The sequence below is a fragment of the Thamnophis sirtalis genome, unplaced genomic scaffold (assembly GCF_051295495.1).
Source record: "Thamnophis sirtalis isolate CommonGarterSnake01/CBP01778 unplaced genomic scaffold, rThaSir2_p1.2 scaffold_4, whole genome shotgun sequence".
Lineage (NCBI taxonomy): Eukaryota > Metazoa > Chordata > Lepidosauria > Squamata > Natricidae > Thamnophis > Thamnophis sirtalis.
In genome coordinates this window covers 74,566,599-74,583,553 of record NW_028261384.1, presented here as the reverse complement: position 1 = coordinate 74,583,553, position 16,955 = coordinate 74,566,599, and the positions used below count along the sequence as shown (strand labels likewise).

Here is a 16,955-nt window from a genome sequence, read left to right as displayed (position 1 = left end):
TTTTTAATGCCACTGCCTGGGCCATAAAGTTCATGGCCATGGCCTCGTATTTTAACCGTGCCACAGTCATGTGGCTTCGGCAGCTCCAGGATCACATTCCGATCCAGGACAAATGGCTCCACCAAGATCTGACTAAGATTATTGCGGCCTCCCAATTTTCCACTGATGTGACTCTGGATACGATTAAATTTGCGTCCAGCACCTTAGCCACCTCAGTTACCTCCCGCCTTTATGGCTTCGTAACTGGCAAATGGATAACAAGGCCAAGTGGAATCTGGCAGCTGCCCCATTCAAGGGCCTAATTTTTGGGGGGAGGCTCTCGACCCCATTCTGGTCGAGAACAAAGACAAGAAAAAGGTTCCCCATCCAACACTAAAAAGCCTGAGGTTCGGTCTCATCCTTATCGTAGGAGGTTGTATAGGGCTCTCTTTCCTCCAAAGATGACCTTTGTCATTTTCACCAGGATAGGGTAGTCCTTCGACTTGACCCTATCTTTCTCCCAAAGGTGAACACCCCCTACCCAATTTTTGCCCAGGTCCATCCAGTGATAGGGAGAGGCTCTGGCACAGTTTGGACGTTCGTTGCGCCTTGCGCATTTACCTCTGGCAGACTGCAGGGATCCCCAGGTCAGACACTTTGTTTCTTTCCAACCTGAGTCGTTGGGGGCCAGCGTGTCTTGGGCTACCATTGGCCGTTGGCTGCGATATGCCATTGTGGAGGCCTATGGGACGGTGGGGCATCCTTTCCCATCGGGAATTACAGCCCATTCTACTAGGAGTCCCGCGACCACTGTGGTGTGGGCCACTAGGGCTCCTTTTGAGGACATTTGTCAGGCAGCCACTTGGGCGTCGCTGATGCCTTTCATCTGACATTACCATCTGGATGTGTTCGCCTCAGCGGATGCTTCCTTTGATCGGAGGGTCCTGCAGATTGTGGCAGCTGATCCTCCCTTTGGGCCATAGTTGTAGTTTTTTTCCCTCCCTGGGACTAAGCTTGGGTATGTCCCACACATGACCATTCCCTCTCTTCCACTGGAAAAATAGCAGTAGCAATAGCAATAGCAGTAGACTTATATACCGCTTCATAGGCCTTTCAGGCCTCTCTAAGCGGTTTACAGAGAGTCAGCATATTGCCCCCAACAATCTGGGTCCTCATTTTACCCACCTCGGAAGGATGGAAGGCTGAGTCAACCCTGAGCCGGTGAGATTTGAACCGCTGACCTGCTGATCTAGCAGTAGCCTGCAGTGCTGCATTTAACCACTGCGCCACCTTGGCTCAGTGGTTAAAAGCAGTGCTGCATTTAACCACTGCGCCACCTTGGCTCAGTGGTTAAAAGAATGTTGGTCTTACCTGAACGTGTCTTTTCAGGGGAAGAGAGGGAGTCGTCACAACCCGCTCTTCTTAGGGTAGGCCCAAGGGGAGGGCAGGGTGTTTCCTGGGGTTTTTTTTTTTTTAGTTGTATCTGCTTCAGTTCCGTTGTTCGCCTTCGAGGAAACTGGGCAAGAATGGAAGGAAGGAGTATTTAAGAAGTTTACTCTCAGTCTTTGGACCAATCAGGCTTTGAGAATACCCACACATGACCACTCCCTTTCTTCCCCTGAAAAGACACATTCAGGTAAGACAAACGTTTTATTTCTTTAGGTGTTCCTCATTCTTCTTTGAGGAAAACACAGAACAATTCTGATTTCAATTTTTTTTTCAGTTAGTTGAATGTTTATGTAGATAGCTGAGTTAAGAAACAATATATTTTGGTGATCCATCAACCGAGGGCTAAGGGAAGGGGTGGGGGTGTGGCTATTGTTATCCGAGAGTCTCTAGCACCTCGTAGGATCCCTGCTCCGGAGCTTGTCGGGTGTGAGTCCCTGCTAGTGAAGTTGGACCTCAAGGGTCAAGTGGGTCTGCTGCTAACGTACCTGCCTCCTAACTGCGTTGCAACAGCCCTCCCCTCGCTCCTCGAGTCGATAGCCGAGCTGGCGGTTGAATTCCCCAGACTTATGGTTCTGGGGGATTTCAATCTTCCTTCGCTCGGTGAACACTCTGATGGAGCGCAGGAGTTCATGGTTTCCATGACAACCATGGGCTTGACCCAAGTAATCCGAGGACCAACCCACTCAGCGGGTCACACGCTTGACCTCGTATTCCTCTCGGAGCAGTGGAATTGTGATCTTGGTCTGAGGGGTAGCGAGACCTTGCCCCTGTCATGGTCAGACCACTACCTATTGAGGCTTGACTTTCGGAGACCAAACCCCCACTGTAGGGAGGAGGAACCGACCAGGTGGTTCCGCCCCAGGCGACTTATGGACCCTTTGGGGTTCCAGACGGAGCTTGGGGTTATTCCTGATACTCTCACCCGCAGTTCGGCGGAGACTCTGGTTGCTGCCTGGGATTTGGCAGCGATGGAGTCTCTTAACCGGATTGCGCCTCTACGGCCGCTCCGAGGCAGTGGATCCCGGAAGGCTCCTTGGTTCACTGAGGAACTCCGGGAGATGAAGCGCCGAAGGAGACGCCTAGAGCACCTATGGAGGTCCAGCAAATCCGAATCGAGCCGAGCATTTTTGACAAACTACACCAGAGATTACGTTCAGGCAATTAGGACGGCTAAGAAAACACACATTGCCTCTCTGGTTGCGTCTGCTGAGTCGCGCCCAGCCGCCCTGTTTAGGATAACCCATTCCCTCCTAAATAGGAGGGATACGGGCGATCCGCTGCAGGGCAGGGCTGAGGACTACGTCCAATTTCTCGCAGACAAGGTTGCTCGACTCCGGGCGGACCTGGACTCCAATTCTGCAGTACCAGCCGAGGCACCAAGGGATGATCTGGTAAGTCATCGCTGGATTGAGTTTCAAGCTGTTACCCCTAAGGATGTGGACAAGGCCATGAGAGCTGTAGGTGCCTCCACATGTGTGCTGGACCCGTGCCCCTCCTGGCTGGTTGTAAACAGCAGGGAGGTGACACGAGGCTGGATCCAGGCGGTTGTTACTGCCTCTCTTCGGGAGGGGATCTTTCCCCCCGCTTTAAAGGCGGTGGTGGTGAGACCCCTCCTGAAGAAACCATCCTTGGATCCAGCTGTTTTAAATAACTATCGTCCAGTCTCCAACCTCCCCTTTGTGGGGAAGGTTGTTGAGAAGGTGGTGGCCTTTCAGCTCCAGCGGTCCTTGGAGGAAGCCAGTTATCTCGATCCGTTCCAGTCTGGCTTCAGACCTGGCTGCAGCACAGAAACCGCTTTGGTCGCGTTGACCGATGATCTCTGGAGAGCCAGGGATGGAGGCCACGCCTCCATCCTGGTGCTCCTTGACCTCTCGGCGGCTTTCGATACCATCGACCATGGTATCCTTCTGCGACGACTGCGGGAGGTGGGGGTGGGAGGCGCTGTTTTACAGTGGTTCTCCTCTTACCTCTCGGACAGGTCGCAGTCGGTGTTAGTTGGGGAGCAGAGATCGCCCCCTAGGCCCCTAACTTGTGGGGTGCCCCAGGGTTCGGTCCTGTCCCCCCTTCTTTTCAACATCTACATGAAACCGCTGGGTGAGATCATTCGACGGCACGGGATAAAGTACCATCAATATGCGGATGATACTCAGTTGTATCTGTCCGCCCTGTGCCAACTCAACGAAGCGATGGATGTGATGAGCCAGGGGCTGGATGCTGTTAAAGACTGGATGGGGGTCAACAAGCTTGTGCTCAATCCAGAAAAGACCAAGTGGCTGCTGTGTTTCCCTCCCATGAATTGGCCAAGTATTCCATCTCTCAGGCTGGGGGGTCAAATTATACGCCCCTCAGACAGGGTTCGCAACTTGGGAGTCCTCCTGGACCCACAGCTGACCTTCGAACATCATTTGTCAGCTGTGACCAGGGGGGCATTTGCCCAGTTTCGCCTGGTACACCAGTTGCGTCCCTACCTGAACCGGGAGGCCCTCACAACAGTCACTCGTGCCCTTGTGACCTCTAGGCTGGAATATTGCAATGTGCTCTACATGGGGCTGCCCTTGAAGAGCATTCAGCGACTCCAGCTAGTCCAGAATGCTGCCGCGCGAGCGATTGTGGATGCACCTCGGTTCACCCACGTAACACCTATCCTCCGCGAGCTGCACTGGCTACCTGTTGATCTCCGGGTGCGCTTCAAGGTGTTACTTATCACCTATAAAGCCCTTCATGGTAGTGGGCCTGGGTACTTGAGAGACCGCCTACTGCCAATTACCTCCACTAGACCGATTCGATCACATCGATTAGGCCTCCTCTGAATTCCATCTTCTAGCCAGTGCAAACTGGCAACTACCCGGAGGAGAGCCTTCTCGGTGGCTGCTCCGTCCCTTTGGAACGAACTCCCCGTGGAGATTCGGACCCTCACCACCCTCCAGTCCTTCCGCGCCGCTTTAAAGATCTGGCTGTCCCGGCTGGCCTGGGGTTAAGATTGTAGCCCCACTCGAATTGTACGATTGTTGTGTTTTCTTTTTAACATGCTGTATTGTCTATTGTTTGTCTTCTCCCCCTTCCTCTTTTGAATTGTGAGCCGCCCTGAGTCCCCCCAGGGAAAAGGGCGGCATACAAATAAAGGCAAAACAAACAAAACAAACAAAGATCTTCATCAACCATCCCTGGGGAATAAATGCATATTTTGGAAAATATATACCGTATTTTCTGGTGTATAAGATGCACTCCCCCACTAAAAATGGTTGAAATGTCTGCGTCTTATACAGCAAATCTTACCAAAGCCCTGCCCACCCGCTATCCCCCACCCTTCAGTCTCTGCCTCCCAGCAATTTGCTTCCTTACAGCAAACAGCCTGTAAGGCTTCAGCACAGCTTGAATTAGCATGAGCACTTGATTGTCAGTTGGATCTGCCTCCCGGAATACCACCTATCAGCTGTTCCAGACTGTGAGGATTGTCACTGCTATCACCGCCCGTCGCTGCTGCTACCCATCGCTGTCTCTGCACACCCCACTTTTGGCCTCTGCACAGTCCATTTTTGGCCTCCACGCATCCTCAATCCAGGCGGTGGGGATCCCTGCCACCACCTTTCCCCGCTGCCTTGAACATGCCAAAAATGAGATGTTCTGAGGCCGAAAATGGGACGCATTAAGAAAATCTCCCCATCACAGTTTGATTTTGCTTGAGATGTGGGAGAGAGAGAAAGATCGGAAGCAGACAATGTGAGGAAAATTCTTTCAGAAAGTGATCTCCAGGGGGAGGGGATTTTCCTGCCGATCCTCCTTTCAAAGGGGATCCTTGCAGATGCACATCCAAACTACTCCCTCCGTGGCATCGAAGCCTCCAGTTTTGCAATCCTGCAAGGGAGATGTTTGCTCCGAAGCTACAGCAGAGCATTGCACTGGGAGGACTCCATGGGTAGGATTGAATTGCGTGTCTTGCTCCAGTGATGGGTGCAGGCTTGGGGCTTGGCGACCAGGGAAAGGAGTTCTGAGATGCAAAGGAAGAAGGGGTGATCTCCCCCTCCCCCCTCTGTCCTGCTGCAGAACCGCCATGGAGCTTGCTCATGGCAATGTGATTGCTGGCAAAGGGGGTCCTGGCAGCCTGGCAGCGAGGGAGGTGCTCCAGTGGTTGTAGATCTGAGCTGATCTACAGTTGCCTCATGCCAGACAGGAGCAGCCAAAGGGAGCTGCTGAGAGCAATGCAGCCAGGAAGGGCAAGTGCCCTGTGTGGGCAGCAGCAGCAGGTGCAGCAGGCCCAGCAGCTGGGTAGAGGTGGGTGATGGTAGGGTGAAGCCGATTCTGACAGGCCCCATGGCTTTCTATCATTGTAGCAGCAGCCTAAGCGACATCCAAGTTCCAGGCCTGGTGGAGTGCAAACTGTGCTTGCCGCCTGCTCCAAAGCCACAAGATGAGCTGCGGGACAGAGGGGCCCTCGGCTGCAAGCTTGCCTGGCATTGTGGGCAGGGCTAGGGATAGCAAGAATGTGCTGGAAATATCTCCAGGTACCTGGAGAGACAGAATTCCCGGCCCTCGCTAGATCAGCTGATCCGCAAGCTGTTAAGGGGTCCAGAAGCCATGAAGAGCTGCCTCCTATGCTGGCCACACCCATTCCCTTCACTAGGGCTTATTTTGGGGGGATAGGGCATATATTAGCCCCCCCCCCAAAAAAGAACAAATTAGTCTTCAGCTAATTTTGAGGTGGGCCATATTTACGAGGAAATATGGTAGATGAACTTAAGGCTATAATGGAAAAGCATGTAACTAAATTTGTTATGGAGCCAGTCACCAATCTAGTTGCTTCAGATTTTACTCAAAATACTGCACAAGACCCTACAAGGTAGAAATTGCCAAAAACAAGCTAGTCTTGTAGCACCACAGGGTTTTGCTTCAGATTGCAATTAATCATTTCAATGAAGAGAGGTGGAAAAATAGATAAGTAGTACTACACTCCCTTCTCATAACTTCTTTACAGCAGAGTATATTCAGCAATCTTACAGAAAATGCTTTGCTTCCCAGTTGGCAGGGTCTTGAAAGAATAATACTGACTTTTAGGCATTTTATACCTTCTTCAATGATCTTTAAACTTAAATATTTTTAAGAGGATTTCAAATTATATCTATAATTGTTTTTCACAAAAGTAGTATATGGCCATTGCTTAATCCTTGGAAAGCCATGAGAGAGGATGGCACAAGCTCCAGAGGTCATAAAAATAGCCAACAACTATCTGCACAGTAGAATGTTTCACCAACTCCAAAGTCAGATCCAGGTAAGCACAGGGGGCATAACACACTTGATTTCATTACAGCAAAGATGCAGATGTCAGCTGACTCTATGGAAGATGAGGAAGGGTTAGCTCCATTATTTGGTTCTTTGTGTACAGAAGACTAACAATGTTATGCAAACTTGAGGCAATGAAATAAATACTCAAATTAATTATTGTTGCAACTGAGTCCCTCAACACTGGAATCCCTCCAGCCATGTTCCTGTTGAAATGCTGACAAGTTCATTTTCTGAGTGCTTGTATTAAAAAAACAAAACAGAAAGCATTCCAGTCCAAAATTTATCCAGGCAAACAGAAAGCTGAACAAGTAACACAATCTTTTTATAGGCCTCCAAACATTCATCCCTTAGGTTATATTTTCTCACAACTGATCTTTAAAGAACAGACCAGCATTCTGGCAGTTGGTTCTCATATTTTAAAGTTGCCAAGTTTGAAAAATACTGATCTAGACGAATCTGCTAATGTATGGCCTCTGCTAAATCCTGGGAGGAGAGCCAAACCTACAAAATACAGAATGGCATAACCTACAGAGCTGAATCACAGCCAGCAACTACCTGCCCAGCAGAATGCTTCACCAACACCAAGAGCAGGTCCAGCTAAGCCCTGTAGGCATAACACCCTTGATTTCAGCCAACTCTGTGAAAGACGACGAACTAGCTCAATTATTTGGCACCCTCTTAAAGAAGATGAACAATTACATGCAAACATGAGGCAGTTAAATCAGTGCCTTAGTGTTCTCTCTTAACATTTTGCCCTCCGGTTCATTTTCTGAATGCCTAACACCTCCACATAGGCAACAGGCATTCCAGTCCAAACTTTATCCAGACAAATGAAGGGAACAGAAAGCTGAACAAGTAACCTGATCTCTTCATAACTCTCCAGATGTTCATTCCTCAGGTGATATTTCCTCACAACAGGACTTTAAAGAACAGACCAAACTGCAGCCCCACTTCCACTGGCTTCCCCCTGTATTGATCCTGAATCTATTGATCTAGTGCAGGGGTGTCAAACTTGCATCATCACAGCGGCATGACAACTTTTTCCCCTTCGCTTGGGGGTGGGCCTGGCCCACGTGTGATGCATCCAGCCCACGGACTGCAAGTTTGACAATCCTGATCTAATGGCTACCTCATCTGCAACCTGTTTTTTATCCTTGCAAGTGAACTCTTTTCAAAGTAACCCTGAATATGGCTAACATATACTTCTTACCCCCAATCTAGGCCTACTTGTTCTTTCCATGAAATGTCTCCTATGCCACAAACTGAGGATACTAGCCACCCTAATTGGCAGCAGGAGGTTTGCTTTCCATCTTCTTCCTCAGTCTATAACCTGCTCATCCCAAGTGTTGATTTGTTTGATCATTTATCCACAGCCAGTACTCCAAGGGGAAACCAGACAACTGACAACTACACTCTACAATGTTCTGTCTGTCATCTTTTGGAACATAGCCAGGTGGACCCAAAACAAGGACACCCAGACTTTCTAGGATTCCTGTCTAAATTCATTATACACTTTTTGCAGGAGGCATGGATCTTGGGGGAATTCTCAATCCCAACTATGTTTCTCTGCTAGATCCTGTATAATCTAGTTTTAGGAGTGGCAAACCTAATGGGAGGCTTGATCTGTTTATACTTCCAAAGTACTTGTCCAAGTTGTAAAATAATCACCCTAGTTTGAAAATGCTGCAAAACTTCGTTAGTTTTCAATTAATTTTCTTTATTATGCATTAATTTATATCTTCCTCCTCAACAGTTCCAGTTCCAGGTAATACAAATTAAGCTGTGCACGTATGCACCTGTGCCTCACACAAAACCATCTCCCCCCCCCTTGCATCAGGCTGTCAACCTGAAAAGGCTGGGGAACGCCGCTCTTTGGACCCTTCAATACCTTCCTCTTGAAGAAGCAAATGTGCCACCATTTATTTCTACACTAACACTCCTCCACTTCAAGACCCGGCTCAAAGTGCTCCTGCTTACGGACAACATGGCGGTGAAAGCCCATGTAAATCAGCAGGGGGGCACTCACTCAAAGACCCTATGGGTCGAGGTCCTAAGACTGGGCATGTGGGCGGAGAGACACCTGGGATCGATTGTGGCAGAGCACATCTTGGGGATGGCAAACCTGCAGGCTGACTAGCTAAGCAGGGCCACTGTAGACCACAGGGAGTGGCAGTTGCAACCTGAGCTATTCCAGCAGATTTGCCATCAATTTGGGACGCCAGAGGTTGAACTTTTTGTAATGCCGGTGAATGCCCAGCTGCCATGATTCATCTCAATTCCTGTTGCACGGAGCAGAGGATGTAGATATATTGTCTTGCCGCTGGCCATCAGGACTTCTCTATGCCTTCCCTCTCCTCCCTTTCCTCGCAGGGGTGATCAGGAAACTAGAGACAGAAGGGGCGGAGATAGTACTAGTGGCTCCACACTGGCCCAGGAGGGCATGGTTTGCGGACCTCGTCCACCTGTCAGTCTCCACCCCACCCCTCAAGGAGATTCTTCGGGATCAGATTGTCTTGTGTCAGGGGGTCCTACTCCACCCAGAGCCTTAGTGGCTCCAGCTTTCCGCCTGGCAATTGAAAGGCAGATCCTGAGGGCGGCCAGTATCTCTGACAGGGTAATCGCAACCAGCGAGGCATCACACATGTACACATCTACAACGTGACTTGGTCAGCATTTGCTAGGTAGTGCGGGGGAAAGGTCATTGACCCTATAATGGCATCCCCACTGCAGATCCTGGAGTTCCTGCAGGACAATTTTGAGTGAGGCCTAGCACATAACACCCTCAGGAGCCAGGTGGCTACAATTCCCACAGCTCTGGGAGATGGTCATTCCCCATCCTTAGCCCACTAGCCGATTGTCGGGCGATTTCTGAAATGGCCTTCAACCTGAGGCCCTCAGTGGTCCACAGATTCCCCTCATGGGATCTCCCACGGTTCTTGAAGCCCTGGTGGGTGAACAATTTGAGCCGATTAGGACCGTCTCACTCCAGTTCCTGACCCTTAAGGTGGCCTTCCTAGTGGTGGTGGTAGAGATGCACCGCTGCCAGGCGCATCTCGGAACTCATATTTCTACAATCTACTTGGAGAATATGATTTGTGATGCAGGACAGAAGGGGGGAGTTTGGAGGGTAAAGTTCAAATGCAATTAAGCAAAAGTCAGTTTAGGCTCCACAGAAGTAATGCTAAGATGTTGATCCTAATAAATGAAGGGGTTTTGTTTGAACTCTGTCTCGAGGCTCGTAAATTAATTACATCATCTCTTGGGAACTTCACAGAGAGCCTAAACTGACTTTTAAAAATCTATCAAGATTTCCAGGTTTCCTGAATCCTGGGCTCTCCGAGCACTCCCCCAATATTTGGGGGGAAAATCAGGCAACCATGGCAGAAGGTGGATTATCGGGAGAAAGCCTGATTTCAACTGGAGGAAGTCAGCCAGCCCCCCCCCCCATCAGAGCTCCACACTTTCACGCTGTGATGTCTTCTCTAGCAGCAGAAGCAAGAAAGGATGAGTACTTTTGGAAATTAACCCCTAAGGCAGCTGAGGTAGAGTTTAATATTCCCGATGGAATATCAGGACCTCGTAGAAGTATTCAGCAAGGCTGAGTGCAATGTTCTGTCTCCCCACCAGGAGACAGACTATGCCATCAAAACCATCCCCAGGACAAAACTACCCAAGCCCAAACTGTACCCCATGACACCCCGGGAAATGCAAGAGATGCTCAAATACATAGACAAAAACCTAGCAAGGGGGTTCATTGAGCCAGCCAAACCACGGGTTGCAGCACCAGTCCTTCAAAGAAAAAAAGATGGAACTATGAGGTTGTGTGTAGACTTTTGAGGGATAAATGGGGTGTGCTTACACAACCTATACCTGCTACCCCTCATGAAGGACATGCTATCTCATCTAGCCAAGGGAAACGTCTTCACCAAACTAGACCTCAGAGAAGCATATTACCAAGTATGTATCAGAGAGGGAGATGAGTGGAAAACAGCGTTCAACTGCCCCCTAGGGAGCTTTCAATTCAAAGTAATGCCTTTCGGATTGCAGGGAGCCCCAGCGGTATTCATGCAGTTAATAAATGGGGTGCTGCATGAGCACTTCTACAAGGGGGTCCTCGTCTAGCTAGATGACATCCTTATCTACACTGAGACCATGGATGACCACGTACCCCTGGTTCGCCAAGTACTGGAAAAACTTCTGGCAGCCAAAATGTACGTCAAGGTATCAAAATGCAAATTCCACCATGCACAGTTAGACTATCTGGGTTACTGAATGAGGGAATAGAGATGGACCCAGCCAAAGTGCAAGCCGTCCTAAGCTGGCAACCCCTTCGCACCCACAGACAGCTACAAAGTTTCCTAGGGTTCGCAAACTCCTATAGGCGATTCATCTTCTCCTTTGCGAAAATTGCCAAAACCCTGACAGACCTCCTGAAGACAGGGAGCCCAGGAACGAAACCTACAGTGTGACCTAACCTGCTAAGAGATATTCAAAACCCTAAAAGAAATGTTTGCAAAGGAGCCGGTGCTGAATCATCCTGACCCCGAACAACCCTTTGTGATCCAGGCAGATGCCAGCGACATGGCAGTGGGAGCAGTGCTACTCCAAATAAATAACCAAGGAAACTTACAACCCTGCACCTACATCTCCCACAAGTTCACAGATACAGAGAGATGTTGGGCCACATGGGAAAAGGAGGCTTTTGCAGTGAGATGGGCACTGCTAACCTGGAGACACCTGTTGGAAGGGAGCCAGAAACCGTTCGAAGTCTAGACTGACCACAAAAATCTGGAGGTGCTTTGGACCCCACGGAAACTATCACCGAAACAAGTCTGATGGGCTGAATACTTCAACCGTTTTGATTTTGTCTTAAAGCACATTCCAGGCGGGAGGAACTTTCTATCTGATGCCCTCTCCCACATGCCTCAGTACAAATGTGAATGGGAGCACGTAGTGGACACCACCATTTCCTCTACTCAAACAGCTGCCCAAGTAACCACCAGGCGGCAATGCCATGATCGGCAAGACCAATCCGCAAACGATCTAACCACAAGACTCAAAACGAAATTGCTAGCAGACCTCTGGTTCCAAAACAACCAACACATCTTGATGAAAAGAGATGACCTTGCATGGAGGGGGATGAAACTCTACATCCCAGAATCCCTATGTACCTTAGTTCTCCAGAGGAGTCACGACGCCAAACTGGCAGGCCACTTTGACTTCCTAAAGACTTTACACTTAGCCCGGAGGCAGTTCTTGTAGCCTGGCATAAAGAAAGATGTGGATAGTTATGTGAAAAGTTGCATCATCTGCGCACAATGAAAAGTCGACTGGGAAACCTCCCCCCCCTCCCTGGTCTGCTGCAAACAGTAGCAGAGCCAACGAGGCCATGGGAGGAGATCGGAATGGACTTTATAATAGAATTACCAAAAAATGGGGGAAACACAGTGATTTGGACTGTAATAGACCAGTTCTCCAAACAGGCACACTTCATACCCTGTAGTGGACTACCCTCGGCTCACAAGCTGGCTAAACTGTTCGTTAAGCATATCTACCGACTGCATGAAGTACCTCAAAGAATTATCTCAGACAGAGGGGTCCAGTTCACGGCTACGTTCTTGAGGGAGTTCCTGCGGTCCATTGGGTCATCTCAGGGTCTTAGTTCAGCTTTTCATTCGAGCACTAATGGGGCAGTAGAGAGACTGAACGTCATGATAGAGCAGTACCTGAGGTGCTACATGAACTATCAGCAGTCCAATTGGGCAGACCTTTTATCTTTTGCTCAGGTCGCTTTCAGGAAGCGAGGGGGGCCGGATGTCAACATCTAAAGCATTTCCATGTCTACTATCAACTTTAGAAGGGAGGAGAATTCCATGCATATCTTCGGTCTCATATTTCTACAATCTAGTTGGAGAATATGATTTATGATGCAGGACAGAAGGGGGGAGTTTGGAGGGTAAAGTTCAAATGCAATTAAGCGAAAGTCAGTTTAGGCTCCACAGAAGTAATGCTAAGATGTTGATCCTAATAAATGAAGGGGTTTGTTTGAACTCTGTCTCGAGGCTCGTAAATTAATTAGGTCAACTCTTGGGAACTTCACAAAACATACCTGCTTGCATTGGAAGTTTTCATTTTTAAGGCTGATGGATAAATTTCTGCTGCATAAATGCATAGGCTCAAGGCAAATTATCTTAGACTAGTTTTGTTTCAAGTTACTATTCTCTGGAAAAAAATAATGTTTTTCTGGTTAGTGGATATTAATTTATGCACCCTTACTGGAAAGTTTCTATCTAGATTAAAACAACAAATGGATGGCACACAGTTATTTGGGAATAAGTCATTGGATAGGATATAACTATTTTATGCCTATCTGTTCTGCTCAATGTTCAATGAGCCTTACATATTAATGTTCAAGGATACTTAACGTAGATATATATTAGAGTCAGACTAAATGGCTCTTAATTAGTTAACTTCTGTTTCAGATGGAGCTAAAATAAATTTAGTGGTATTGATGTAAATTCCAGGTATCATTTTAAGTGAACTTGTGCTTATTTTTTATAACAAATGCAGAAGAGTATTTGCTTAGCTTTGCTATATAGAATATTTGCAAAACATAGTGATAATAGAAAAGTGAAAAAAATCAATACACTATAATTTGCCCCTAGATTCATGTTAGACATAAGTATCCCTAGTTCTGATTATCTGTTGTTTGTCTGTTTCTTTGTAGATCATGCAGACTGACATACATATGAGCGAATGGCAAAGGAATTATTTTATTGTTACCTCTGATACTTCTACACCAGGACAAAAAGCAGATGCATATCGTTCACAAATTTTACATATTCAGCATGCATGGGCAAACTCAGATATTTCCCAGAATTGTGCTGCTAACCTTTTCAAAACATTTGTAGAAAAATATTCTGAAATTATTGATTCTGATAATGTAGAAAGAGGCTTGAATAACTATGCTAAAGATATTTTAACTATGGTAAAGTATCAGCAGAATGAGAGTGACAAGTGGCAGTCTGCTTTGACACCAAATAATGTAATGGAATTGAAGTGTATTCAAGCAATGATGCGGGCTGGAAAAATGTTTGAGATGCCTCTGAAGGCGCAAATAGATATATCCATTGATAAACAGGTCACTGAGTCTGTTTCTTCAAATGTTCCCAATCATACTCTATCAAGTGGTCATGGAGAATCTGTGGTTGGAGCTGGTTTGTCAAATTATGTAACTCAAGCAACAGAGATTTGTGAGAAGCCATCAACTTCAAAGTGTTATCGAAATGATATATTCTCCTCTCCTAAAGCAGGAGTTACATGTTCTGTTTTGCCTGTGACTATGAATGATGTGTCTTCTAGAGCCCTCACTGGAAGTAACGAATCAGCATTTAATAGTTCTCTGAAATCCACAAGTAATGCTTGTTCAGGGCAAGATTTATCTTCTGCTCCATCTGCTTTCTCTGCAAGAATGGGCAATCTGGGAAAAAGGAAGACATTTGCTGTGTCCAGTGAAGATAACAGTAATATATCTTCTGGTTCCACTCATAAGTTAGTTCCTAGAGAAGGGTCAAACATCCCATGGAATGAAAAGAAAAATAATGAAAACAAAGCATCTGGTTTCAAAACTGCAAAAGAGCAGCTGTGGGTTGATCAGCAAAAGAAATTCCAAAATCATCCCCAGCACATCTCATTACCATCTTACGGGGGTACAAAGAAATCTTTGGGAGCTGGAAGATCCCGTGGTCCATTTGGAAAGTTTGTTCCTCCACTGCCCAAACAAGATGGAAATGGGAACACAGGAATGCCAGTTAAGTCAAATGGGACTGGATCTACAGAGCTGACTTATCCAACAGATGAAAGGTTAAAGAATATAGAACCTAAAATGATAGAACTTATAATGCATGAAATCATGGACCATGGGCCTCCAGTAAACTGGGATGACATAGCTGGAGTTGAGTTTGCAAAAACAACTATCAAGGAAATAGTCGTATGGCCTATGCTGAGACCTGACATTTTCACTGGATTACGAGGGCCTCCAAAAGGAATTCTTCTCTTTGGGCCTCCTGGTACAGGGAAGACTCTTATTGGCAAATGCATTGCCTGCCAGTCTGGGGCTACATTTTTCAGCATCAGTGCATCTTCACTGACTTCCAAGTGGGTTGGTGAAGGAGAAAAGATGGTCCGTGCATTGTTTACAGTGGCACGCTTCCAGCAACCAGCTGTAATTTTCATTGATGAAATTGATTCTCTCTTATCCCAGCGTGGAGATGGAGAACATGAATCTTCCAGAAGAATAAAAACTGAATTCTTAGTCCAGTTAGATGGAGTAGCTACTTCTTCTGAAGATCGCATATTAGTTGTAGGTGCAACCAACCGACCGCAAGAGATTGATGAGGCTGCCCGAAGGAGATTGGTGAAGAGGCTCTACATTCCACTTCCTGAGGCTTCTGCCAGAAAGCAGATTGTGTCTTGTTTAATGTCAAAGGAACATTGCTCCCTAACTGAAGAAGAAATTGATCTCATTGTTAAGAAATCAGATGGTTTTTCTGGGGCTGACATGACCCAGCTTTGCCGAGAGGCTTCTCTGGGTCCTATCCGCAGCCTTCAGACCCTTGACATTACAACTGTTAGACCTGAACAAGTACGATCTATAGCTTTTCAAGATTTTGAAAGTGCTTTCAAAACTGTTCGACCCAGTGTGTCTTCTACAGATTTAGAATTATACGAAACTTGGAATCAAATGTTTGGGAGTGGAAGATGAGAAGAATTGATTTGTTTGCATATTCAGTTCTGAAATAGTAACCATGATCTAATAAATTTGAGAAAACTATTATCTTTTCCTAGAGAATTGTTTTGCATGAAAATCTTTATTTTTGCTAGTAGAAAAGTAGTAGAATTCTATAAAAATTCACCATATTGCTCTTTTGTGCCTTGCTATATTTTTATATGCACCTAACATTAAAAAAATGTTAATAAGATGCATTATTAACTTTAATGCCCCCTCACCAACTCCTTTTCATCAAAGGAGTCCAGGAATTCTATATAAAATTTAGCTTACATCCAGACATAAAGTTATGCAAAAATTTCAGTGCTAAATTATTGGGGTGAGAAGTGGAAGTGCTTAAAGTGGATGTAAATTTAATATGTAGACGTAGGCACATTGGATGTGTTTGCCGCCTTAAGTTATTTGTAAAAATTATATAGGTGGAATACAAATAAATAAAAATAAATAAATAAAACTTACTTCCAGAAACTGTTATTCCTGATTATAATACGAGAATAAATGATCACTGAAACTTTTAGGGAAATATTGTATTAAACTTTTTATATATATGACATACTTTGTCAAGTTACAGGTAGTCCTGAACTTATGACCAAAATTGAGCTCAACATTTCTGTTCCTATGCTAGATATTTGTTAAGTGAGATTTGTCCCATTTTACAACCTTTCTTGCAACAGTTGTTAAGTGAAACTTCAATTGTTAAGTTTATAACATGGCTGTTAATTGAATCTCATTCCCCATCTCAGTTTAATCTATTTTTCCTTAGAAATACTGTATATATTATGATATAGAAACTGGCTGATAGTTTATTATATCCTAGGGATCTGTTGCCTAAAGTGCCTTGACAACATGTATATTGGAGTTGTACTATATAAGTAACTCATTCAAGTAACGCCAACAAAAATTTGAAAATGAAGCCCACAGCCAATTGAAAAGAAATGCCAAGGAAAATCTCTAAATTTTTCCTGAATTCAAAGAAAAAGGCAGAATTGAAATGTATCAATATCCTATTGCAGTAACTACAGAACAAGCCTCTTTCTTGGTGTGAAAGTGTTGGCTTTCAAGAGAACTGGAATGACCCCACAATTTTTAGGCAATGCCTTTTACTTTGTCATTTTTGTATGTTTTGTGACAACTTATTTGAAGCATCACACAAATTTGTGAAATTCCAGGTCTCATGTGGTTAGTTTTTGGTGACATATCCATAAAGGTCTGCCAGTGTTGCTAATTAATAAATTGCATGTATGAATTTTCTTTAAATTCACACGTGCAGTTTCATCAGGTGACTTCAGGTGGATCTCTTGTTAATAATGAAAACTGATGCTCCTTCCATCTCCATTTTAGAGAATAATCTCAGAGGCATTTAAAAAGATGGAAATGATTTTAGACCAAGTGCCCCAAATAATCACATGACTATTTAATCCAGATCTGGAATCCTTTTTGCTGAAAGACATTTCATTTT

General features: G+C 45.9%; 2 protein-coding genes across 5 annotated transcripts in view; both read left to right on the top strand.

Moving 5' to 3' along the window:
* The window catches only part of FIGNL1 (fidgetin like 1), a 37,956-nt gene extending 22,415 nt beyond the window's left edge, over positions 1-15,541 (top strand). For both annotated transcript variants that reach the window (XM_087713127.1, XM_014060931.2), the window contains exon 2: positions 13,436-15,541. In XM_087713127.1, the coding sequence (XP_087569253.1) occupies positions 13,439-15,472 (2,034 nt within the window). In that variant the 5' untranslated portion in view covers positions 13,436-13,438 and the 3' untranslated portion in view covers positions 15,473-15,541. The remainder of the gene's footprint in view (positions 1-13,435) is intronic.
* Positions 1-16,955, top strand: part of COA1 (cytochrome c oxidase assembly factor 1) — a 120,489-nt gene that overhangs the window by 47,340 nt on the left and 56,194 nt on the right. The window lies entirely within an intron of this gene.